We start from the raw sequence: 23,685 nt of genomic DNA on the forward strand, positions 1-23,685 counted from the left end.
CCTCAGACTCATGTACTGTGCTAATTAACAGTAATCCAACTGGAGGATCCCAGTGCAATGCTTCTGCATATTTTTTTCAGCTTATGCTGGAGCTCTTATGTTCTTTTCTTAAATAATTAATAATCATTACTGCCTGCTGTGCTGTGGGTATGTGCCAGTGATCTCAGATCCCAGCACATTTGCACCATTCCTGTTCCTGTCAGAGGCTTGGGTTTGCTCTTTGCAGAGGCTTTCATGTTAAGCCCTTCATTAGCTGGCAGTGGGGTTTGGATTTCAGTGGCATCGGGCTTTGATGTCATTAAGTATCAAGCTGTTAAAGGAAGTGCCACCTATTTCATTACTGTGACTATCTTTATGCAATTAAGTTAAATGCCGAGTGTTAAGGAAAACAGATGCGTTTTACTAAATAACACTTGGTTCACAAAGCATTTTCATCTCCAGGAATTTTGTACTTACCTTGCTGGCCTCAGCAATGCACCCTGTGAGGGGGCAGGGTTACTGTTAACCTAGTGGGAAACCATCATGCACATGAGTGGTGGAGCAGGCTAAGAGCCTTTGGTGGCTTCTGTCTTCTTTGGTTTTTAGCTTTAATTCATTCCTCTCTGCGTTCACTGGGATTTTACTCTTCTCCAGTCAATGTAGATGAAGCATTACTTTACTTTTGAGTGCTTCAATGACCAAATGACCACTGATTCTATTTGGAGGTTGGCATTGTCTGTATTGGCTAAATTAGCTCCAGCTATACTGGATGTTGCAGTGTCTTTAACTTTCTTAGCGCAGCGCTGCTCAGCAGCTGCCCCGCTGGGACGGACCTCGGCAGGGACAGCAGCAGCCCCGGCACCCAGGCACCGCGTCCCTGCACAGGGCTTCTCAGGTGAGTGCGAGCCGCTGTGGCCGGGGCAGCGGGGTGCCGCAGGGGCAGCGGGGTCCCGCAGGCGGAGCGGGGTCCCGCTGGGTGAGCGGATCCCGCAGGGGGAGCGGGGTCCCGCTGGGTGAGCGGATCCCGCAGGGGGAGCGCAGCGGGGCCCGGCCGGCGCTGCCCCTTCCCGCCCCTTCCCCGGCCGTGCCCGCCCGCCCCTTCCCCGGCCGTGCCCCGGTCCCCGCCCCTTCCTCCCGGCCGGCTCTCGGGTGCTGCCTGCGGCGCCGCCGCTGCCCTGGGCGCCGGGACGCGGCGGGTCCCTCCCCCGGAGCCGCCCAGGCACCTCCCTCGGGCCGCCGCGGTGAGTCACGGCGGAGGAGGAGGAGGCGGCGGCTCCGCTCGGCTCCGCTCCGCTGCTCTCGCCCGCCCCGCCGCCGCGCTCCGGGCCTCCCCGCTCCGCTCCGCGCCGCCGCTCCCCGGCCCCGGGCAGGCCCTGGCCCCGCGGCGCAGGTACGGGAGGTGCCTTTTTCGTTTTGTGGCATCCCCCCCGCGTCGCGAGCGCCCCGCTCCCCCGTGTCCCACCCAGGCATGGCCGCGCCGCGGCGGCAGCCGGAGCGCTCCTGCCGCTGCTGCAGGTGCCGGCGGCGCTGGGGCTGCTCGGGGCAGCCCGCGGCATCCCGGCCCTGCTCCGAGCACGCCTCTCGGACAGTGTTTGCTAGAGGGCTTCCCTCGGGGGTAAGCCTGCCTTGGCTAAAAATGGGGTTTCTAGAGCCTCCGAGGCAGCACTCGGTAACTTCCAGTTTGTATGGGTGGTATTTGTTGGCACATGTTAGTTTTTTACCTGTTGGGAAGATACGTGAGAAAGGGACAGCATCACCCTCCGGATCAGGATGTATCAGAGACAGATGAGACGTGATCCATGTTTCTGCTCAGTGTCCAGATGTGCTTCATCAGGGCATGTTTGCCTCACAGACTCAGGTTTGCTTTCTCTTCAAGAAGAGAATATTTTGCTCTGTTGTATATCATCTTTTATTTGTCCATTCCTCATCTTGGCATGTTGAACAGGGTGAGCTTTGATGCTCTGTGAGATGAGCCCGAGACATTCTGCAGATGTGAGGATTTAAAAAAAGAATCAAAACATCAAACTCCAGCAGACTTTGGAGGCAAGTTAGGTGTGCTAGCTCCCAGTCCTGGTCTAAGCTGGCTCCAGTATGGTGAGAGGCATGATTGGAGAGTATTTAAAAACATATTTTTCAATAGGTTTACAAAATCCTACTATATTTTTTTGGCTGCTGAACTTACAGACTTTCAATTTCTTTTGGCCTTCCTTATTTTTGGAGCTCATGTGTGATGTGAAACAGCCTGCTGAAGGAGAACCTCTATGTAAATGGTGAAAAAATGAGGCTAAGCATGTACTTCAGTGGGGTTTATTCTGAAAGCACAGGTATTCAAGGTGAGGGAGCATGCAGAAAGCTATGTATTACTCTTTTACAAATACAGGCTGGTTTTCTTACCAAGCTACAAGCTACTTTTGCCTTGACAAACAGATTCATCTGGAAAAGGGTGACAGGTGTACTTCAGATACATTTCTGTTGCTTCACTTTGCCCTTAGCTGGAAAAGCCTCTTCAGTTATTGTATCTTTGGCATCTTGGGAGAAACTGGCAGCTCCCTCAGTGTAATTCAGAGCTGCTGGGGATCTGTGTGCTGTCTTAGCTGATGTGGCACACAGAAATAATAACTCTATGACGAAGTGTGTAGGACTGAACAACTGCAGGACCAAAGGCCATTTTGACAAACTTAATTGCTAACGGGTTGGACCCGAGTCTGCTTTAAAGCAGTTTTCTCTTTTGGTTCATTGTGAGCCTTGCAACAAGTTATGGAAAAGTTACACAGGGCAGAAAAGTGCTTTCAGGGCTCTTCTTGATGTCCATGGGGGAGTGCAGTGAAATCTTCAGCAGGGAAGCATCCCCTGGGCCGGCAGGAGTCCCTGTGCCAGTCCCAGTTCCAGTCCCTGTGCCACCGGCAGGAGTCCCTGTGCCAGTCCCTGTGCCATCCCCTGGGCTGGCAGGAGTCCCTGTGCCAGCCCCTGGGCTGGCAGGAGTCCCTGTGCCATCCCCTGGGCCAGCAGGAGTCCCTGTGCCATCCCCTGGGCCGGCAGGAGTCCCTGTGCCAGTCCCTGTGCCATCCCCTGGGCCAGCAGGAGTCCCTGTGCCATCCCCTGTGCCGGCAGGAGTCCCTGTGCCAGTCCCTGTGCCAGTCCCAGTGCCATTCCCTGGGCCGGCAGGAGTCCCTGTGCCAGCCCCTGTGCCAGCCCCTGTGCCCTGGGCAGCGCGGGGGCTGCCCTGGCTGGGCAGGGGGGCTGTGCTCACAGCGAGCAGCAGCCCCTGTCCCTGTCTGAGCAGATCAGTTTCTGCTCCTGTCACTGCCAGAGCATCCTCTGGAGAAGGGACAGCGAGTTCTGAATGCCAGCTCTGTGGGGAATCTGGAGCTGTGTCCCCTTCTGCTCCCTCCATCCTTTCCCCCATCCAGGGTTCGAGTGCTTCACTTTGCAAGGGGACAGAGGCGTTTCCAAAACAGTTTGTGTTGTTTTCTAAACAAAACCAAAAGTGAACGGAAACAAACCCTAGATCTTGTAACATCTAACAATGACTGTGATCCCTGTCTGCTGCCAAAAATGAAAAATCATCCTGCAGTTGCATATGGGCAAACAGAGCCAGCACCTAAAGGTGCCTGGTGTGGTTCAAGGTTGATGCTTTGCCTAGGAAACAGCTTGTCAGAAATAGATCTCTTTATATGTGTTTAATATAAGTTTTTCCTCTCCAAAATGTTTGTCATCTGTAACCAACACAAACATTTATGTTTTTTACCAAGTATTTCACTTCCTAAGTTGGTTGTTGACTACAAAGCACCCTCCTGAGCATCTGACCTAGTTTGAAGCATCAAACATCCACCCAAGTGCTGTGCACAGAAAGGAAATGGGCTTTTGGAGGCTGCTGTTGGGGATGCTGGGACAGACTTCCAGGAGAATTTTTTCCAAAAAAAAAAGATTTGGTATCAGAAATATTTCTATACATGCACAGGCAAAACTGTACTTCTCTCTCTTACTGCACGCTGGCATCAGATTGGATTTCCTGCTGAAATGCATCAAGGACAGAGGCAGCTGTTGCAGCTGCACCACAGAAGTGATTGGGAAAATGGCAATCCCAACAAATGTGCCAAATGTTTATGTTCTGGGCTAGAGCTGTTGTGTGTCTAGTCCCAGTTTTGATGGCGATGTGCACCAGAGATATAAATTATTGGAACAAAAACATTGTTACCACATCCAGTGTTGGTGATTTAATGGTCTTGCTTCTAGGTACAAGGGAGAAATTATATGTAAATAGGTTTGAAATGTGCTGGAAACTTTTTACCAAGTAACTTCATTTAGGAAAAAAAACCCAAAACACTTTTTTCAGTGTTCTATCTCTGAGGATGGAGGACTCTTACAGTTCTGTTTCCCTTTGAAGAGCTGTGTCCTGTCCATGAACTTCCTTTGGCACAAGAGTGCAGATAGAGCAGAGGGAGCAAAACTAGAGGTGAGAGGACATCAGAGATCAGCAAATTAACCAGAACCCATTAGTTAGTACTAGAATGAGGAGAAACTCTCCTGACTCTCAGATTTATTTTCAGCCTTAGTGTTGAGGAAGCATTATATAACAAATGCTTGAGAAAGTGAAGAAAGCTCATTCTTGTTTCTGCTCACTGCTGGTGATCTGACAGGATGTCACAGAGCTTCTGTATGGTTTAAATGTCAGTCTGAGCTCAGAAAGTGGAGTCATACTTTTTGCTGTTCACTAAATACATCCAAGGTTTTACAAGTATCAAATCTGCCAAGCCTGTTTCTGTTTTCAAAAATAATATAGATATAATTATTCATGCTATTTAAAAATAAACAAGACAGCCTAAAAATCTCAAAAAAACCCCTCCTAATAATTTCAATTTCTTGCATTATTGGAATTCCTGTGACTGACTGAATGAGCTAATTGGGGAACAGTGGTGGGGTCAGTAAATTTATACAACCATTCCACTTGTCTCAGGATGTTCTGTTTTATTCCATGCAAATACACAGACCAAGAATTTATTTTATTTTTCACCAAGTCCATTTTCTCTGTGTTATGAGGGCAGCTAAAAAATATGGAAATAACTCAGGTAATCAACTCTGTTTATGACCATGACCAAGCTCAGAAACCTTCTGACTCAGTTTATCCTTCCATAAAATTAGTTGACTACTTCACATGAAGGTGGAGATGTTTAATTAAAGTGTAATTGTTTTGCCTCTGAACTCATCCAGGCCCTGATTCAATGCACAGTGAAGTCAGTGAGGAGCTTTTAATTAATTTCCTTGAGCTTTAAATAAGTACACATGGACGTGCACCCTTAAAGGAAATGTGACCTAAATTTTTACAGCAGAATTGCTGTAAAGGAGGAATATAAATCCTGAAACAGCTTAAGGTAAACTACTGAAGGAGGGCTTTTTGTAGGACTGAGGAGGGGATAGTGCAGCTGCAGGGATCTCTGGTGCCTGTTGCCATTTTAATGTAATTTTAATGGAGTTTCCTAACTTTGAGTGTGTTGGATCTTCTGTGGAAAACTGGAAATTTCTTAGTGCCTTGGCAGCTTGCTCAGTTGGTCGGGGGAGGCAATATCAGACTTCAAGATAAACATAGTTAACTGAATGTTTATGCAAAACCAATCAGCAATAACACTTACAATATAATTAACTTCAAGAGTTGATGCCAAATTGAGAAAAATAGGAGCATTCATGTCTTCTGAGCTGCCTTTTTCAGGAATGTCTGTAGATGCCAAATAATACTCATTGGTTTATGTAGAATTCATGAAAGGTTTTGCTTAACTTCAGAGGTCAGAAATATCAGGTTCTGCTAAACAGAACTTTTGGTGAGCTCTTGGTCAGCAGCTACAGTGAGCTTGGTGAAATCAGCCTTTCACAATTCACATCAAGCTGCCACCATTCTCTTACTGTGGCACTGTCATTCTTAGTTCACTGACTTTTACAGAACATGTTTTAATCTTTAAATAAAGTCCTGTGTGTGGAAGAGCACGTGTTTTTCATGTATTCCTTGCATTGCTCTTGGTAGCTGCAGTTTTAGATGTAACTGCTGTCAGCTCCTTCCTTCTGTTGAGCAGCTAACCATAACAGAGGATGCCTAACTGTGCCCACGGTTTGGCAGAAACCTGCCTGCTCTTCCAGCCATTCTCTTTGCCCATTCTGCCTTAAATTGCATCCTGCTCCTGGGAACTTCCTGAGGTGCTCTGGGACCTTGCAGTGGTTTTAACTTGTGCAAGAATCAGCCACTCAGGCTTTGTTGTGAATGGTCTGGGCTAGCTCCTGTTGTTACTATCATTATGTATTGCAGTTTGATTAGCCTAAATTAATGTTTTTACATGCGGCTGCCTTTAACACAGGTGTGTTGTGTCTGGCCTGTGATCCTTGCACTGTGCTGAGGAATTGCTCAGTGCCAGAGCTGCTGGAGCTGCTGGAGCCCCCAGCCCTGCAGTCCCTTTCTCTCCAGCCTGGTGTGTTTGCTCAGTGCTGAGGGGACTCTTCAGCCAGACCACTGACCTCATGCAGCTTTATGTCACAGTTCACAGCTGGTGGAACTAAGGTAACATGCAGAATTGTGGCTAGGCAGGAAGGAAACTGCATCCATTTTCCTGAGGAATACAAGGTCTCCAGAAGGCAAGATTTCCTTCCTTGCAATCCCACTTGGCCAAAACATAGGGAAAGCGTGGTAAAATTGGTAATTGTCCGTGGTAAAATTGGTGTGTAATCAGGAATCTGTTTTAAACCAGTGAATGTTAAAAGTCCTCTCTTAAAACTCTTTTTTCCTTCCTCCCTCCTCTGTCCATCAGATATCTTCACAGCGCAGTCTTGTTTGGTGACCTAAGCAAGGAGCAAAAATCCTTCTCTTGTGCTTTTTGTTTCTAGTAAGTCCTTCAGAGAAGAGAGGAGCTGGCATGCTTGGCATACTCTACTGAGACCAATCTATGGAACACTGTCTAGGAAAAGTCTCGTGGATTATTATTTGCTGAAGGTTTTAGGAGCACAAGTCTCTTGCCCACATCATCCAGGAGCAGTGCTGCTGCTCACGGGTCACTGAGTGAGGAGGCAGAGCTTGTGCTCTGGTTAGCACCACAGCCATGATTGAGGCATGTGGCCATATTAGACAAAGAGCCATTAGTGCTTAGTTCAGCTCACAGCAAGAGCTATTAATAGTAGATCTCTTTAAATGGTTTTGAAAATTAAACCTTGATTCAGACCTGAAATCTCTGCTTTGCTTTTTTTCGTTATTCAGAGCATCCATGGGGAAAGCAGCACTGAAGTTTGGTTCTTTTTTCCCTAAAGAGGCAAGATAACTAGGAGACATAAGGGCTGTGTTTGTCATATTCTACAGCAAATTTTACTGATGTATGAGGCCAGAACACTGTTTAATGTTGCTGTCCAATGGTTACACAATTTTGGTAGTAAAGAGCTATTAATCTGAGTCTCTGGTCCTAACAATGTACTTTGATACATGGTTGCAAAACACTAAAATGCTAACTAGCCACCAACCTAATAACAGCTCACGTTTTAATTGCTTTTAAAAAAACTAGTTAGCCATAATCTTTGTACTATAACAGATTTATAGGCATTTGCAGTGTGCAATGGCTGTGACCTGGCAATAATGATGTTCAGATGTCAGTAAAAATTACAGGGCAGCACACTGAGAGCTCACTAATACCTGGCTGTCTGCAGATCCTGTGGCAGTGAGTACCAGAGAAATGCCTATAAATACATATATAAAAAAATGTAGATACATGTACACAGAGTGGAGAGAAAGCCTTTCTGTGGCACCACGTGTGCTCTCTGCCCTTTCAGGTTAAATGCACCCAGCACTGTGTGCTCGGGCTGGGAGAGGTTGCTCACTCCTGCCCAGGGAGTTTGACTCCAGGAATCTTCTGTTTCTGAAATCAAATATTCACAGATAGATCCATACAAAGCTTGGCTGCAGTGCTCTGTTTTAATGATGGATGCTGAGCACTTTTTACCAGTAATTCTTCAGTGGGATACCTAGTAATTAAATAATTTGCTATCTGTCATTAGTGCCTAATTTCCTGCCTAGAAGATTTGTAGCTTTGTTTTAAGTAGGAGAAGAGGTGCCTGAGCCCGTGGTTGGGACAGGAGCAGCACTGTCCATCCAGCTGCTGGGGACCATCGTGAGTAAAGTGTTGGAGTTGTCTCTTGGGCTGGGTGCAATTTGTGTGTAAACTGCTCTTTATGGAGTGCTTTCACTTTTTAAAGACTTTTTGACACATTCATCTTTGAAGTGTGAATACCTTTGTGGAATGAAAGGCTTTTTTTCAGGTTTTGTTGCTGTTACTACGTTTAATTTCAGAGGCTTCAAGTTGACTGACATGAACTACCTGAAACCCTGTGCTGCCTCTTTTAACTGTGTGAGATGTGAGAGGTGTCTTGTCCTCGAGGGAAGTGGGGGGAAATCGTCTGGTTTGTGTGTGCCTGAAGGTCAGGAGGCAAATTTTAATTTCATGGAAGTGCTGATTATGATAGTAGGATTTTTAAAATTTATTTTTTAAGTCAGCTTGAGCATTGATGTAAGAACTGTTTTGGTGTATTGGGGAGCTCTGTGGAATGCACTTCATTGGTGCTTTTGAAGCCCATTTTGAAGCTCTGAAAGGTGGTCCAGCACTGGGGAGAAAAACCCCTGCTTGTGTTCATAAATGTTTCATGAAGAAATGGCAGTGTTTGGGGCTGTTTCCTGTCCTCCTTCAAGAAGGACTGTAGTGTCTCGTTAAAAATTTAAATCTAACATTTAAAGAGATGTGAACCTCCCTCATCTGGGAGTTCCAGCAGTAAATTGACCTAAATCTGACCCTGGGGTTCAGATTCTGAAGTCAGCTAAAAGGTAGCACTGAACATAGAAACGAAGACAAAAAAAACTGTATTAAATATTTCAGTTCATACTGTTCACCTATAAATAGGTAGCTGTTATGAATTCTTCATTGTATCCCTCTGGAGAGGGGAATTAATCCAGTCTCCAGCTGCCTGTGACTGAAGGTCATGAGTCAGGATGAATTAGAGGAAAATTTGTAGCAGGGTTTTTGCAGACTCTGGTTCCTGACTTCAGGTTTCAGGCTCCAGCTTGGAAGGTTTTTTGGGCTCTTAACTGTTCTCTGGAAAATGTCATTTGAAAATGAACAAGGCTTAAATGAGGGCAGCATCCCCTGGCACTTCCAAGCTCCCCAGTGTGACCGTGCCTAGGCACTGCAGTCTCGCTGGTGGAGCTGTGGAGGGGGATGGCTGAACCTTGCCATGGTGTCAGAGAGTCAGAGGGACCCTTCTGCTGCTCTGAACTCCACTGGTGCTCAGCAAAGGAGCCTGCAGAGCTGGCTTTATCCACCACGACTGCCTAGCTCAGCTTTGTAATCCTTTCCCATTAATTGGGGGCTTTCACTGCCTTCAACAGAACCAGGCAGATTCAACAAAAAAATAAATTGTGGCTGAACTAGCTCCTGTTGGGTTTCTTTTGGCTATAACTGGAAATGCTACAAGATATTCAAGAGGTAGTCAGCTGTGACTTAGGCTTTAAAGAACTCGCCAGATGGCTGCTCTAAGTACCCTAAATTATTAAGACTGAATATGTAAAATACTACATTTTCCAGCAGCTTACTGCCTCTTTATTTTCTTCCCCCTTAATTTAGGCTGTGCAGGTTCCTCAGTTGCACTTTGTGTTCTCCCATAGCAGTAAAATGTGGTCGTTAGGAATTTCAGCATTACAGAGGACTGCAGTGTGGGGGAGAATATGAAATTTGGAGGAGCAAAAGCTCACGTTGCATTCTCATTGCATTAAATAAGCATGGCTTTAAAACTGAATGGGATGCTTAAGTATCTTCCTTTATGCACAATTTATAAAGATGCAATTTTTTTTAGCGTGAGCGTGTCTCTTTTGAGATGTGAAATTTTTGTTTATTTAAAAAGAGGACAGGAGGGGAGTCAGAAGAATTTGGGAGTTCTTAATTACGAACTGATCTGTGGCATTGTCCAGCAGAAAGTCCCTTCCAGGTTTTGAATTCATACCAGTGGAGGTGGAAGTGAAGGAAATGCAGTTAGAAATCTGCAATTTTCAGTTGCTGTGTGTTGGAATCTTCTTCTGAAGGCGTTCAGTCAAAACAGTTCTTGCTGGTGAGGCTTGAGTTTCCTGAGGAGCTGTTTCCATCTGTTGGTAAAACAGACAAGTTAAACTGAGATTGAGTACAGATTTCTCCTGTCTGCATTTTTTGAAGTGAAACCCCAATAGCTGATGTTCTAAACCCAGTTAGGAAAGAAGGATAAAAGGGAAGGCTGACTGCAGGTACAGTATTTTTCATTATGTACTGTTGTGTTTGGGGTCAGTGATTGAAGAGAAAGCCACTGTGGTCTTTTAATTCATTTTTGGGAAGAAATATATTTTATTTTCATTAGAGTGTTTTCAGAACAAGGAACAATGAGGGGAGGTGAGGAAGTATCCTTTAATGCTAGTGGGAAAATTGGAGGTCCTTAGCTATTGAATTACTTGGGTGATGCCCTTGCAGAGTAGCCCGGGTGTTTTTGGTGCAGCAGCACCTCCAGCTGCTCATCCCAAACCCATGTCTGGTTCTGATCTCTGACTTGCTGCCCTGCCAGGGCCTGCAGCTCCAGTCCATAGGGCTGAGTGAGGGTGCTTGGTGTGCCCAGGGCAGGCTTGCCCAGCCTTCCCCCAGCCAGGAGAGGCCTTGGAGGGACACAGATGGGGATGTCAGGCGTTCCTGGCTCTGCCCAGTCCACATGTTGGGCCCTGCTGAGCTGAAGGAATTCCTGGGATCCTCACCCAGCCCTCTGCAGGCAGCGTGGGGAGGGAAGAGCTGGAGTGCAGGACAGCTTTCTGTGCTGCTGGGGAGGGGAGGGAGTGTTTCCAAACCTGGATGATTGCTTTGGCAAAGCTGGGCTGGCAGTGCTGGCTGTAATATACAGATCTTTGTTGTTTATTATTCTGTCGTGTGAATCATCTTACAAATAAATGAGAGCTAAATTTCATTGCCTGTGCCTGGCAAACAAGGGAGAATTAGGTGACCCAGTTATGTCCATTTGCAGTGTGTTGGATGCAGCAGGACAAGCTTGAAGCATTTAGTGTTTTAACAGAGTTTAGTGAAGAATTCAGTCATTCCTGACTGACACTGCAGCCTTTGAATTGCATGGGTCAGAGAAAGGAGAGAAGGTGAGAAAGGAATGGAAAACTGGCACTGGGGAGAAGATCCATGTTCTGCTGCCAGAGGTGAGCACAGGCAGCCCAAACCTTCCTGTTGGCTCTGCACATCTGCCTCACCCTCACCTGGAGAGCCCAGCTCCAGATCTGCTAGAGCAGTGCATTCTCCATGGCTTAGCCAGCCTTTGGCCCCTCTTCCTGCAGTGCCAGCCTCACGATTCCCAGAAATTCAGCTGAGATCCCCTTGCTTCTCTGCTGACGCCAGGATGCTTCGGTTGGGTTTTGTGCTGAAAGCTCCCTAAAGAATGCAAAGCTTGAATGCAATTCATTCTCAAGTGATTGGGAATGTCATTGCTATGGTCAGGGTGGAAATCTTGCAGCTGAAGAATGGCTTGATTTTAAAAAACTTTAAGCATAAATTTCTTGAGTTTAACAGCTCCAAACAATCGTGCAGTTTTTTTTAATTTTACCTAGAGCGTGTTCTAAAGCAGGGAGTGAAGGTGTGTTGAATTAAGACTCTTTCTGGGGTTCAGCTGTGGATGTTCTGTAATTCTTTGCTCGTTTGTTTTCACAGGGCAGTTCCCTCACACATTTTTCCCAGCTCCAGTCACTGATCAGGACTGCAGACGTGGATTATCTGATCTCCTGTGGTTTCTAGAAGCAGGTACGTTGGCACAGAAATCTGGTGTTTTGTTGGTTGGGGATGGGGCAGTGACCACTCATCCACGAGCCAGAAAGATTTGTGGGGGCAGGGAAATGCTGCTTAAGGAGCATTTCATAATGTGTAGCATATTGCTGTAGCTTTCTGGAGAGAACAAAGTTGGTAAGTATTTTGAAAAGATTTTCCAGTCCTTCATTTGCAAATGAGGATCGTGCTGTCTTCTGGGCATGGACCAGCTTTGTATGTGGGTTTGGAAATTTTCTCATGTAGCATATGCTGGGTGATGTTGTCATCCTAAACTGTGTCTTCTGAAAGCTTTATGTAACAGGAAAACAGAGATACGTTCACATTTCTCATGCTGGGCTCTGAGTGCTGTTTTAAGACCTTTGTCTTTCCCCTTTGATGACATCGAGTAGGAAGAGCTGTGGTGTGGGGAGAGCAAAGTGCTGTTGCTCTGAAAGCTTGGTTTACCTCTCTGTGCATACTTTTTGAGCCCTATTGAGTGCTTTCTCCCCCCGTGCTGCTTCCTGATTGTGTGAAGCATTCACTGAATGGGCAGGCTTTAGGATTTTTATCCTTCCTGTTAAATAGGTGACAAACCCATCTTGGCTGAAGGTTGTTTCACAAGAGCCAGGCTTAGATAGGAATTCCCATCACCCCTTTTTAAAGCTTGAAAATTAATAAACAACTAGAAGATAGTTATGCTGGAAACAGTGAACAGTAACCAGAGCAGGTCCTGCAATACCTGGTGTGCAGGGCAGTGCTGAAGTGGGGTCTTCCTCGTGGGCATGGGGGCAGCTGTGGCATTTTCTTGGTGCTTGTGGATGGTGCCACCTACTGATATCCCATCCATTTTGTTTCATTTTTAAACAGAAGATGTCTTACTGCATTTCAGCTTTTCTTGACACGATTTTTCTTGTCTAGGTTGATTGGTTGGTAGTACAGCAGCTTCCCTTTTCAAGTGCAATATTTTTTGAAAAGTATTTACAATATTAAGAGCTAGTCCCTACCTTTCAGGCTGACTGGATATCTTGATCAATGTTTATTGTTTTATCAGTCTCTGGATGTGTATAACTTGATATCTCTTGCTCAGTATCTTATTTTGTTCATTGCCTTACTATTGGCATCCCTTGTTAGCACTCAGCAAATTGCACTGTGGAGTATAAACCCAGTAGCATAATCCAATTTACTTACTTGAGTTGACACTAGGCAAAATTCAGGGATTGTTTAATTCCCCCTTCAGAGAGCAGTTTGCAGGTTGTATAAAAAGCCCAACAATCATCACCTTGCACGGGCTGCAGGTTTCCAAGCAGAGCCATCTCCAGCAAATCAGCTTCATGCACTCTTCCCACTGAAACATGCTCAAGAAGGCTGGTGATGGATCTTTCTCACTTTTCACTGCTGTTATCTCCCTGCTCAGTAGTGTGGGTGGCAAAGCCTGTCCCAGCAGCTGCTGCTGAAGTTTGCATTACTTCTGACTCACTCAGGAGGGCCTCTGTGTAATTTTAAACAGTTTCCACACCCAGATTACTTTCCCTTAAAAGTAATAATGGAAATGGAGTGAGAGGAGAGGTTGGTAATGACTGCAGGAAGACATTACTGGGAACACTGTGTCTGAACCTGCTGGGATACAGCCTTCCCTGGGCAAGCCTTGTGGAGGGTGTTCCCTTCCTTACTGGGGCTCAGGAAATCACCTTTGTGGCCTGGTGTAGGACCAGACCCCGTTCTGGCAGTGAAAAGGGGCTGAGCACCTGTTGTGGAGCCCCTTCCCTGAGGTGTGTGTGGGGCAGGAGTGGCTGGGTCCCACCTCCACCCACTCCTGGGAGCACGGAATGGTTTGGGTGGGGAGGGACCTCACAGCCCCCTGGTGCCACCCCTGCCATGGAGGGGACACCCCCACTGCCCCAGGTGCTCCAGCCCCAGTGTCCAGCCTTGGGCACTGCCAGGATCCAGGGGCAGCCCCAGCTGCTCTGGGCACCTGTGCCAGGGCTCACAGGGAAGCTTTTCTTCCCAATCTCCCACCTAAACCCACTCTCCCTGTTGAGGAACTTGAATAATTACCAGATACTCATATAATAATCATGCTTTGTGCTATAGAATTTGGATAGCACAGTCTGTTTATTCCATAACGTAATTATCTTTATTAAAATAAGAAGCTCAGCTTTAAAATTATATTCTTTCCCTGCTTCTCTTTGTTCTTCTTTCTCTCCAAAACCATTTCATAAATTTCAGTAATTTTTACAGTAATGAAATGGCCTTTTTATATGATATATAAAGGAAAAAAGAAAAAGAGGAGGAAGACTTAAGAGTTTAGATTTCACACAGCTTTTGTTTAGCCATTGTGGGCTTGATGGCTGTGCATTCTGCATCCTGTTTTCATTCTGCTTGTGCTTATTTATGGAAAAAACCCCAAACCATGGGCTCTTCTGTCAGGATGATTCTTTCATCTAGTTCTTAGAATTCCTTTTCTGCTCATGCAGTAACATAGCCACAGATAATGAGCTGTGGGGATGTGAGCAGCAGCCTCTGGATGTTTCAGTCGCATTTGTGAGGCCCAGTTCAGCTGCTGACATTTGTAATGGTTTCACTGGGGAAGGATGTGATTCCTTACTCTCCCAGGACATCCAGTGCTCTGCCCACTGGTGAAAAACAGGTCTTTTGGAAATGGGACTCTTCCTCCATTTCCTGTTAGAGCCCATTGCCTGCTGTAGTTTGTGCTTTCCTGATTTTGTGCCTGCAGGACATCCAGGAGCTGGCAGGAGGGGAATGAACCGAGAGGGCGTCCCCGGAAAGAGTCCGGAGGAGATGTACATCCAGCAGAAAGTGAGGGTGCTGCTCATGCTCAGGAAGATGGGATCCAACGTAAGAGGCACCTCTGGCCCATCCTTTGTGGGTTTCAGGCCACTTTGGACTAACTGGGGTCGTGCTTGTTGAGGTGGGCAGGTGATGGTCTGGTTTTAATGCTGAATTGTTCGAATTATCACATAAACACCATAAACACAATTGGGTTTTGCTTAAAGATTATAAGGCTTGTGATGCCTGGAACTACCATGTATAGATAAATGATTTCAAGTTCTTCATTAGAAAAAGAGCCAAGTGAAGCAGCTGTTTGAAGGTGGCACTGACCTGCCCATGAGTTCATGGTGTCCCATCTGGCTGCTGTGTCCGTGCTGCTGCTCAGGGTGCACGAGTAAGGGGTGCTGCAGGTGCTGAGGAGCAGAGCAGAGGGGCTGTGCTGCCTGCTGGGGTGGGTCCTGCTTTGCTGAGTGCTCGGGTGTCACCTCTGTCACCTCTGTCACCTCTGTGCCCGCAGCTGACGGCCAGCGAGGAGGAGTTCCTGCGCACGTACGCGGGGGTGGTGAACAGCCAGCTGAGCCAGCTGCCCCAGCACTCCATCGACCAGGGTGAGTGCCCCCCCTGTGCCCCCCCAGTGCCCCCCCAGTGCCCCCAGTACTGCCCTGTGCCCCCAGTGCTGCCCAGTGCTGCCCTGTGCCCCCCCAGCTGAGCCAGCTGTCCCAGCACTCCATCGGCCAGGGTGAGTGCCCCCAGTGCTGCCCTGTGCCCCCCCAGTGCTGCCCAGTGCCCCCCCAGGGCCCCCAGTGCTGCCCTGTGCCCCCCCAGTGCTGCCCAGTGCCCCCCCAGGGCCCCCAGTGCTGCCCTGTGCCCCCCCAGTGCTGCCCAGTGCCCCCTGTGCCCTCCCTCTGCCCTGGGCCAGCAGCCTCAGCAAACAGCACCTGCAGCCTCCTGGACCTGCAGGATCCCTTGGCACCACCCTGCAGGCTGGCTTTGTTAGTTCCTTGCAGAAGTCTTGGTGAACAGCTGTGTGGAGCGAGTCTGGTAATCTCTTGTGCACCTGAATGTTTCCTGCTGGATCCCTCTCCCTCCCCTGCACAGCCCTCGTGCCAGATCACTTCATGAAGTGCAGTTTGGAGCTGAGGGAACATTGTAAGAGCAGTGCCACAAAGATCTGAGCAGAAATGCAGTACAGATCTGAGACATCTAGAAATCCATTACAAACAAACCTGCACAAACTTGCTGCTGTGCTCATTCCTTGCATAGCTGGGGGCTGATGGAGGTGGATATGCTTGAAGGATTCTGAGCCAAAATACACAACTTTTCTGCCAGTCTAAAGTGAGAATTTTCTTGTTTCTTGTCAAAAACTGAGGAAGACAACATTCAGTTAAGGGAGACTTAGCTGCAGTTGGCATTTTTCAGCATTATCCTTAAAGTTACATTTCTCCCAATGAAATCTATGCTGAATTACCTGCACTTTGGCAAAGAAAAGGTGACAAAATCAGAAGTCCAGCCAGGGGACGCAGATACTTCCTGCAGTGGTGCTGAAGCTGTAGTGTGCTCTACAGACAGAAGCAACTATAATTTATTGCTCAGGATTTGATTTGCTCAGGTTTCTCTCAGTCAGTAATGGTAATGCTCCTTGCTTGCTGCTGCCTGTGCTCTCTGCTGTGTCCTGGGGTCAGAGAAGCAGGAAGGGCTGGGTATGGAACTCCTGGAAGTGACTGCAGTGACACAGGGGTGGGATGTGCCACCCTAAGGGAGATCCCATCTCCACTAGATGGCATTGCCTGGTGCTGGAAACCCCTGCACGGCCACACTCTCACTGTTCTGTGGCTCCAAGACTGCTTAAAGGAATTCTCTTCCCTACTCTTCTGTTTTCATTGAAATCCTCTCTGGAGGATTTCTTTTTTCCTTTATGCAGCTTGTCTTACACAACAAAAAGAGGTGTTATTTGGGGAGTAACTTACACCACGTTAGCACTTCAGTGGATTTCAGAGTCTTTTGTTCCACAGTAGGACAGGTTGCTCTCAGCCTGACTGTCCCCGATGGATCTTTAGAGCCATTTTCCTCCAGCAGGCACAAAAGACACAAAGCTAACTTCACATCCCCACTTTGTCCCAAGAAGCAGAATGACATCATCACTGGCCTGAGCACTCTGAGAGCTTTGTCATGGACCTGCAGGTTTCTGTGTGTCCCTGGAAGTGCTGCAGCCTGGCCCCAGTTCCAGGGAGGTTGTTTTGGTCTGTGGGGGTCTCTGAGGAGGGATGCTCTACAGTTCTGAGTGTGTCTCTGCCTGTGGCCCTGCAGCAGTGACCTGGGCTTGTCCCTGCTGTGGCTCCTGAGCAGGATCTGAGACTCTGAGTGAGCCCCTTTGCTCACAGGGACTCTCTGCAGCCTCTGTCCATTGGGCCAGGATGTGTTTTTATGGTCCCTGCTGAATTCAGGCTTGTGCCATAAACCCTCCATGAGCCACTGCTGACACCAGTGTCTCTGACATTTAAAGTTCCTCCTTGAGACTCTGTTTGTTGTCCAAGGATCCAGCAATGGAAGTTCATTTGCATCAAGAAGCATGTTAGAATGTCTCTGTAATTTTTAATCAAGCCTGAAGGCTAAGACTCCCCTTCAGTTTATGCTTGTTTTTACTGGAAGAGGGCATATGGTAATTGAGTCTAATATTAGAGTAGTTTTATTTTTCAATCATTGTTAACACCTATATGAAAGTGCAAAATCCAGGCTGTTTTCCTTTACTCTGGGAGCTCTTTAGCTGACATCTGTGGAGTGTTTGTTGTTTGTTTTCATGGCTCCAGGAATAGCTGAGGATCCCTGAGGCATCTCAGTTCATGAGAGGGGATGCAATCCTGAGCTGGTTTGGGATGTTCCCACCTTGGTCCTGCCTGCATTGCAGCAAGAGCTGACACAGCTCACACCTGATGACATTCAGGCTTTCTCACATATTTCTGAGAACAGGCAAAATGCCTCTCAGGAAGTTCTGAGCACAGAAGCATCTCCTGCACAAGCCCATATTCCCTGTTCCCCAGCTCGTTGCATTTCCAAAGGCTGGGCTGGCTCTGGCAGCTCCCAAATGGAAGCAGGAGATGGGAATTGTGCTGAGACCTTGGTGCTTGCAGCTCGGGGGTTCCTATGGCAACAGGAGCGTGGTGCTGCTCCCATGGGCAGGGCAAGGCTGGGATGCAGACACGTGCCTGGCTGGGGGGGGAGAGGGTTCTCTGGTGGTGGGGCACCCAAACCAGCCCAGGCTGCTGGTGGGGCTCCAGGGAGCTGCTCGTGGCTTGGCAGAAGCTGCTGGGAATGGAGATGGAGCTCTGCTCAGTGCACCTTTATTGTGTTGAGCACAGGGCTTGTTCTAGTGTGCTGCTGCTCTCAGCAGTGCATGGTGTATTTTTAGAATGCCAGACTAGGATGCTAATGCTGGGAATCCCAGGGAAGAGTTAATGGTTAGGAGATTGTTGCTGGAAGGTGGTTGAAGAAATGCATGTATGCAAAGATCATGTGTGAAGTGAAGAATTTCTTTTTTTAAATTTGGCAGCCTTTAGAAATTCCCAACAGGCTAAACCTTCTGATCTCTAAATGCTTTTGGGGTTTAATTAATTCTGCAGGTGACTACAAGCAAATCAGGTGTACATATCTGTTTCTCATTCAAGGAGCACTTGGGAGCAGCAGCTGTGGGAGGTGTCAGCATCTCCTCTGGGGTTAGGTGGTGTGGTTTCCATCCAGCCTGTGCCCTGCTGGGTTGTGTCTCTGTGCCCACTCCTTGCTGTGGCACCAGCCCCTGGGGAAGCTCTGTGCCCTGGAGGAGGGCAGGGGAGCAGCTGGGGACACGAGCTCAGGGCACGTCTGCAGCCTCCCCTGCCTGCAGTGAAGTCCTTTGACCTTCAGCTCATCTTGGCTTGCTAAGACTGAAGAACAAGTGGTGTAAAAGAGCTCTAAATTCAGCAATTCAGACAGCTGCAGTTGGAACATAACCTCAGTGGGATTTTTTTGGAAGTTAGTGGGGTAAGATTGTCACTATTACTTTCTAAGATAGGACGTAAGTCCACCTGTTAATTATTGTTAATTTGTAGGAAGAATGAGGGTGAGAAAGCATGAGGCAGACACAGTGAGAGAAGTCCAAAGGTTTGTGGCAATTAATGCTTTGCTCATAAAAGATGGGGAATATTTCAGTGGGTATGTTGTGAGTCTGTTTCAGGGTAGAAATGTGTGCCCAGAAAAGGGACAGCTGTGGAGAGAGCAGCTGTAGATGCAGGTCAGGTAAAAGTGTGCCTTTGTCATTGTTCTGTGCATTAATTGCTGGAAGTGCAGAGCTCAGTGAAGGATGTGCTCAAAGCAGACGTGCTCCACCATCCCATTGTCTGCCACAGCCTCTGGGCCACGTGCAGCTTAACTTTGTAACCTGTGCTCTGCTTTTTGCATTACTTCTCTGGATTAGTTAGAAAACATCCGTTGTGGGAGCCAAGTGGGCCTGCAGGAGCAGCTCAGCTTCTGCTTTCCCCCAGCACAGGGGCCAGCTCTGTTCTCAGGCAGTGTTTGTGGCTGTTCTCAGGCAGTGTTTGTGGCTGTTCTCAGGCTGTTCTCAGGCTGTTCTCAGGCAGTGTTTGTGGCTGTGCACAGCCCTGCTGAGCTGTTTCATGAGCAGCCTTGTCAGCTTGGTCTCCTTTGGCTCTGGGTAGTTTGGGTTATAGGACAGAGCTGGAACAAAACCTGCTGTTATGCTGAGAAACGTGGGTGACCTTTTTCTGGACAAATGTCCCCCAGGTTCTTTTGCTGGGGTCACCTGCAGACCCCCCCTGCCCTCAGTGGCCTCTGGGAGGTTCCTGCTGGGCAGGCGGGAGCACGGAGCTGGGGGTACCTGGGGTGCACCTCCTTTCCTCTGTGGGGCTGCAGGAAAGCTGCAGGAGTGTTGGGAGAGCCCAGAGCAGTCAGATCAGGCAGCAGAGCAGCTGATGGCTGTGCTGGGTGAGTCCCAGGGTTGCCAGGCCACTCCAGCTGCTGCTGCACCTTGGAGGGGTGTGAGGAGCCCTGGGTGCCAGAGCTGCTGCTGCAGCTGCCCTGGCCTCCTCTTGCTGTGACAAACCCAGCAGCCAGGCTTTGTCACACTCCTTGCAAGTGAAATCCTTGTTTTTCTTCAGGGCTGGTAGTTCCTGCGTGCTTCAAAACCAACAAGGCAGCTTGTTGATGCTGAGCTGGATCCTGGTGCTATATATCATTTATGTTTTGATCAAGGAAGAAACAGTTTGTGCAGGAGATGAAAAGGGAGATGACTGCAGGGCCTCTGAATGCTGGCAAGAGGGTGCATCAGAGCAGTTTTTGATGTAGTTTTATATAAGATAAGGGCCCTAAATATGAAAAACAAACTACTACTGCTTGGTCCTTAATATTTCCTGCTTTGAGTACATATAACAAATAAATTGTGAAGTGTATAAAAGTAAGTGCAGTTGCATTTCAGGAGCATTGATTTAGCTTTTAAGGACTTTAGCAAGGGGAATTTACAACCATTTTGACCACTTTTCTGGCTATATTGCAACTGAAGAGCAGATTAGATAACTGAGAAATGGAATTCATATAATGAGAACAGATGAGGTATTTTTATTAGTCCTTTTTACCTTGTGTGCAGGTGTATGGGCAGAAGTTGCTTGGGGCACAAAACTGAGATTTGCTTCTTGATAAGCTTCAGGTAAAAGACTGGAGGAATTGTGCATGCTGCTGCTCCATCTGAGCTGAATTTGAACTTTGCAAAGCCGTGGAGGAGGAGTCTGTGGAGCTGAGCAGTTACCTGGCTGGGACAGGCAGTGCTGGTGGTTTGGCATTCCTGGCTTGTCCTTTGCTTTCCTGGTGGTTGTAGGGATGTGCAGAATGACACTCTGGGTTCTGCATCTCTCCCCTGCTCTTTAAAGGAAGTAATTATGGCACAGGTTTCCTGTATCCATTGTTGTTGCAGGTGCTGAGGATGTTGTGATGGCATTTTCCAGGTCAGAGACAGAAGACAGAAGACAGTAACTGCAGGACACCTGAACAGCACAGAACTGGAGAGGACAGTGAGATTCCTGAAGATAGAGGAGGATGGCTGAGCATTAATAAGTTCCTCTGCCCACCCTAATTGTTCCTTGGTATTCCTTCTCCTTTGTATATTGTTTCCCTTTGCCCAACCCTCAGAATGCATCTCCCAGCCATCTGTTCCTGTCAGATTTTGCAACTCAGCCGGGCTGTGTTCATTCAGGACAAACCTGCAGGTGTGGTTTTGGTTGGCTCAAAGGGACAGGCTGTGGTTGGATAAAGGAAGGCAATTTTTCAAACTTGACCAATGGAAACCTTTTATCTCACGTTTTATTTTATATTTTAAACAAAGTCTCTTGACATCCTACTTCTAAAGAAGCTTTTCATGCTGTGGTGCTTATTTAGGTCAAACTTGTGAATTTGAAGAGGGTTTGATTTGGCTGCATAGAACTGGAAGCAGCTTGTGGTTGGGTGACAATGCAAAAGCTTTCCCTTCAGTTGGCTTGCAGGTATTTTGCTGACTCCAACGTTTTCATTGCAGGAAGCTGATGTTTTGGTGCATTGGTTGTTTCTTTATACTTATTGACTTGGGGGGGAAAAGACAAATGTGCTTTGCAATATTTATTACATCTACACACATATAAACGCTTGCTTTTGGGGGTTGTTTTGGTTTTTTGATTGGCTTTGAAGTCATGGTTTGATTTCCTTTCGGCTGCAGTGTTTCTGATGCAATCAGTTTTTCCATACTCAGCTGCTCTCTGGCCTGGAGCTCTTTTGGGAGCATGTGTCAAAGCAGATTTGCTTCAAGAAGTTCACCTGGCCAGGCTGGAGGCCGGGCCTGCCCAGGCCTGGTGGGCACGGGGTGCCCAGCCCTGGCACTCCTGGCTGCTCCCTCAGAGGAGCTGCAGGTGCTTTGCAGCAATTGCAAGAATGAGATCTAAGGCTGTGACGTGAATTTGCCAAATTTGTATAGAGAATATGTGAACTTGTTTAAAATACTGCAGAGTTCCACTTTAACCCTTTGACTGCTGCACAAGAGTAGCTCTCACATTAGGAACAATTAATGATCATTAACTTAAATCCAGCTTGCACTGGGCTTTAATAAACTGAAGTTTCTAGTCACTTGAATAATTGTACATGGTTTCCCTCCTTGCAGCTGCTTTGTGGTAGGGAAATTCTCTGGATGCTAGGACAGCAGCACGTTCCTGAGGCACTGTTCAGGAGGCAGCAGTGCTGCTTCAGGCTCTCCAGCCTGAGTGTACAGGTGACACTCTCAGGGTCACTCTGCAGCTGCAGGGCCTCCAAACACACACACAGACCTGACAGACTGAGAAACCTGCACTGGAAGTCCCGAGGTGCACTGACTGCTCAGGGTCTGCACACAGGCTCCAGCACTGCTGCCCAAAACCAAGCACTTCATCTCCTCTCACGTGTGCAGGTGGTTTTTACAAAACTTCTGGGTTTTGCTGTGGGTTGCACTGACTTGAGATGTTTCAGAATCTATTAAAGCTGAACTCAATTTACCTGTTCCTGGTTCTTTTCCTATGGTTGTTAATTATTTACAGTGACAATTCTAGAATCTAACTGTGAGAACGTGACCATTTTCATGGCCAGAAATTCTGCTGACAGGATGCTGTTGTGGTCTCAAAATGGGGGAAAAGCTGGAGAGAAACCGTGGACTGTCTGCAAAAGGAAGAATGCACAAGGAAGAAATTATCTGGAGCAAATAAATACTGTGTAATGAGAGCAACTGTACATCTATTTATGAAAATGCTCCTTTTGATTCAGTTGCAGCTTTGTAAAGTTCTATGTGAAAGTAAATCTTTTACCCCTTTTTGTTGGGGCCAGATAAGAAATGTCTTTATTAAAATAAACCAGGAATGAGCCCAAAGGATTCTCTAGATTTTGACTTGGTTGCCTGAGATGCACTTTAATGTGAATTTGGTGCAGAGGGGGACAGTGTGAACTGAGGGGTCCCAGTGCTGACCTTGACCCTCCCTGGCTGTCCAGGGCACTCCTCAGCAGCTGAGGCTTTTCAAGAAGGAAAGTGAACTGTTCATGTGGTTTAATATTTTCACTAAAAATGTAACTGTTGGGGAGGGGGGGAAATACAGTTTTTAATATCTACTCTTGTTTCATATTGATTTATTACTGCTGAGCTGCCAAATGAAAAACACCTGGCTTCACCTTTGAGAAAGACTCAGGACAGCAGCATGGTGGACTTGTTTACTGTTTGTACAAATTTCTGTAGCTTTGCTGGTGTGCTTTTGCCTTCCCAAGTAAACCATTACTAATAAAACCAGGAAATCAAATGTTTTAGAGACCAGAGGTGAGCACAGATCTAATTTGAAATATGTTTGGGACTAGAAAAGGCTTTGTAGTCCAATTATCAGCCATAGAGTGCTTAAGGCATTTAGGGGAGTGTAAAAGCTTTAGAGGCATCTTCCAAGAAAAGCACAGGCTCTTTGGGTGGTCTTTGGGGGAGAAGTGTTCCTTTAGAGATTGAAAATGTGCTGTTGTACTTTCACTGCCAAGCTGCTCATAACACACTGTGTTTTGCAGAGCTTGAGGAGCAGATCCAGAGCTGAATCCCAGCCCTCTCTGCCCAGGTGGGCAGCAGGTGCTGCAGCTGTTGAAGCTCACTGTGTCTGAGCATGGCCCTTTGTAAATGAAAATGGGGCTCCACCTTTCACACAGGCCTCGAGTCTGATTCTCCCAGGTCCTGGAAGAACCCCTGGAGTAACAGAACCTGTGAGCTGGAGGCACAGCCACACTTTGCAGGGAGATGCTGCCTGAAAGAACCTTGGATCACTAATTAAATTTCAAAAGCTGTTGAGATTTTTTTGTTCCTACCTAAGGTAAGCAGTTACTAGAAGTTGTATCCTCCATGGCCTGTGTGAGAGTTTAATGCTTGACCATTAAATCTGTTTCAGTTCCACAAAGTCTATTTTCTAATTCACCAGCAGCCTAATTGGTTTTGTTAAAGGCTGAAGATTTAATGGCCCATGAAGCAGAAAGACCCATCACCTACAGCAGAGACTGTCTAAATGAGACATTGGGATCATATGTGGGATCAGTT

At 47.3% G+C, this 23,685-nt stretch overlaps 1 protein-coding gene across 3 annotated transcripts; it reads left to right on the forward strand.

Moving 5' to 3' along the window:
- Positions 1-831: 831 nt before the first annotated feature.
- On the forward strand, positions 832-22,500 carry CTNNBIP1 (catenin beta interacting protein 1). Of its 3 annotated transcripts, XM_039727779.1 has the most exons (5): positions 832-874; positions 11,712-11,801; positions 14,539-14,621; positions 15,112-15,202; positions 20,582-22,500. In XM_039727779.1, exons 3-5 carry the CDS (start codon positions 14,565-14,567, stop codon positions 20,707-20,709), a joined length of 276 nt encoding a protein of 91 aa, XP_039583713.1. In that variant the 5' UTR covers positions 832-874; positions 11,712-11,801; positions 14,539-14,564; the 3' UTR covers positions 20,710-22,500. The 3 variants fall into 3 exon arrangements, with proteins under 3 accessions (XP_039583713.1, XP_039583714.1, XP_039583712.1); XM_039727780.1 differs by lacking the exon at positions 832-874 and having other exon boundaries at positions 14,539-14,660; positions 20,551-22,500; XM_039727778.1 differs by lacking the exon at positions 832-874 and having other exon boundaries at positions 14,539-14,660.
- Positions 22,501-23,685: the final 1,185 nt, after the last annotated feature.

Source organism: Passer montanus, unplaced genomic scaffold (genome assembly GCF_014805655.1).
Source record: "Passer montanus isolate IOZ18808 unplaced genomic scaffold, ASM1480565v1 scaffold62, whole genome shotgun sequence".
Taxonomy (NCBI): Eukaryota; Metazoa; Chordata; class Aves; order Passeriformes; family Passeridae; genus Passer; species Passer montanus.

Bases quoted from the DNA above. Each gene is read 5' to 3' on its own strand.
- CTNNBIP1 (XM_039727778.1), top strand. From the start codon at position 14,565: ATGAACCGAGAGGGCGTCCCCGGAAAGAGTCCGGAGGAGATGTACATC. The intron at 14,661-15,111 runs GTAAGAGGCACC...CTGTGCCCGCAG, and splicing joins TCAGGAAGATGGGATCCAAC to CTGACGGCCAGCGAGGAGGA. The intron at 15,203-20,581 runs GTGAGTGCCCCC...GGCATTTTCCAG, and splicing joins CCAGCACTCCATCGACCAGG to GTCAGAGACAGAAGACAGAA.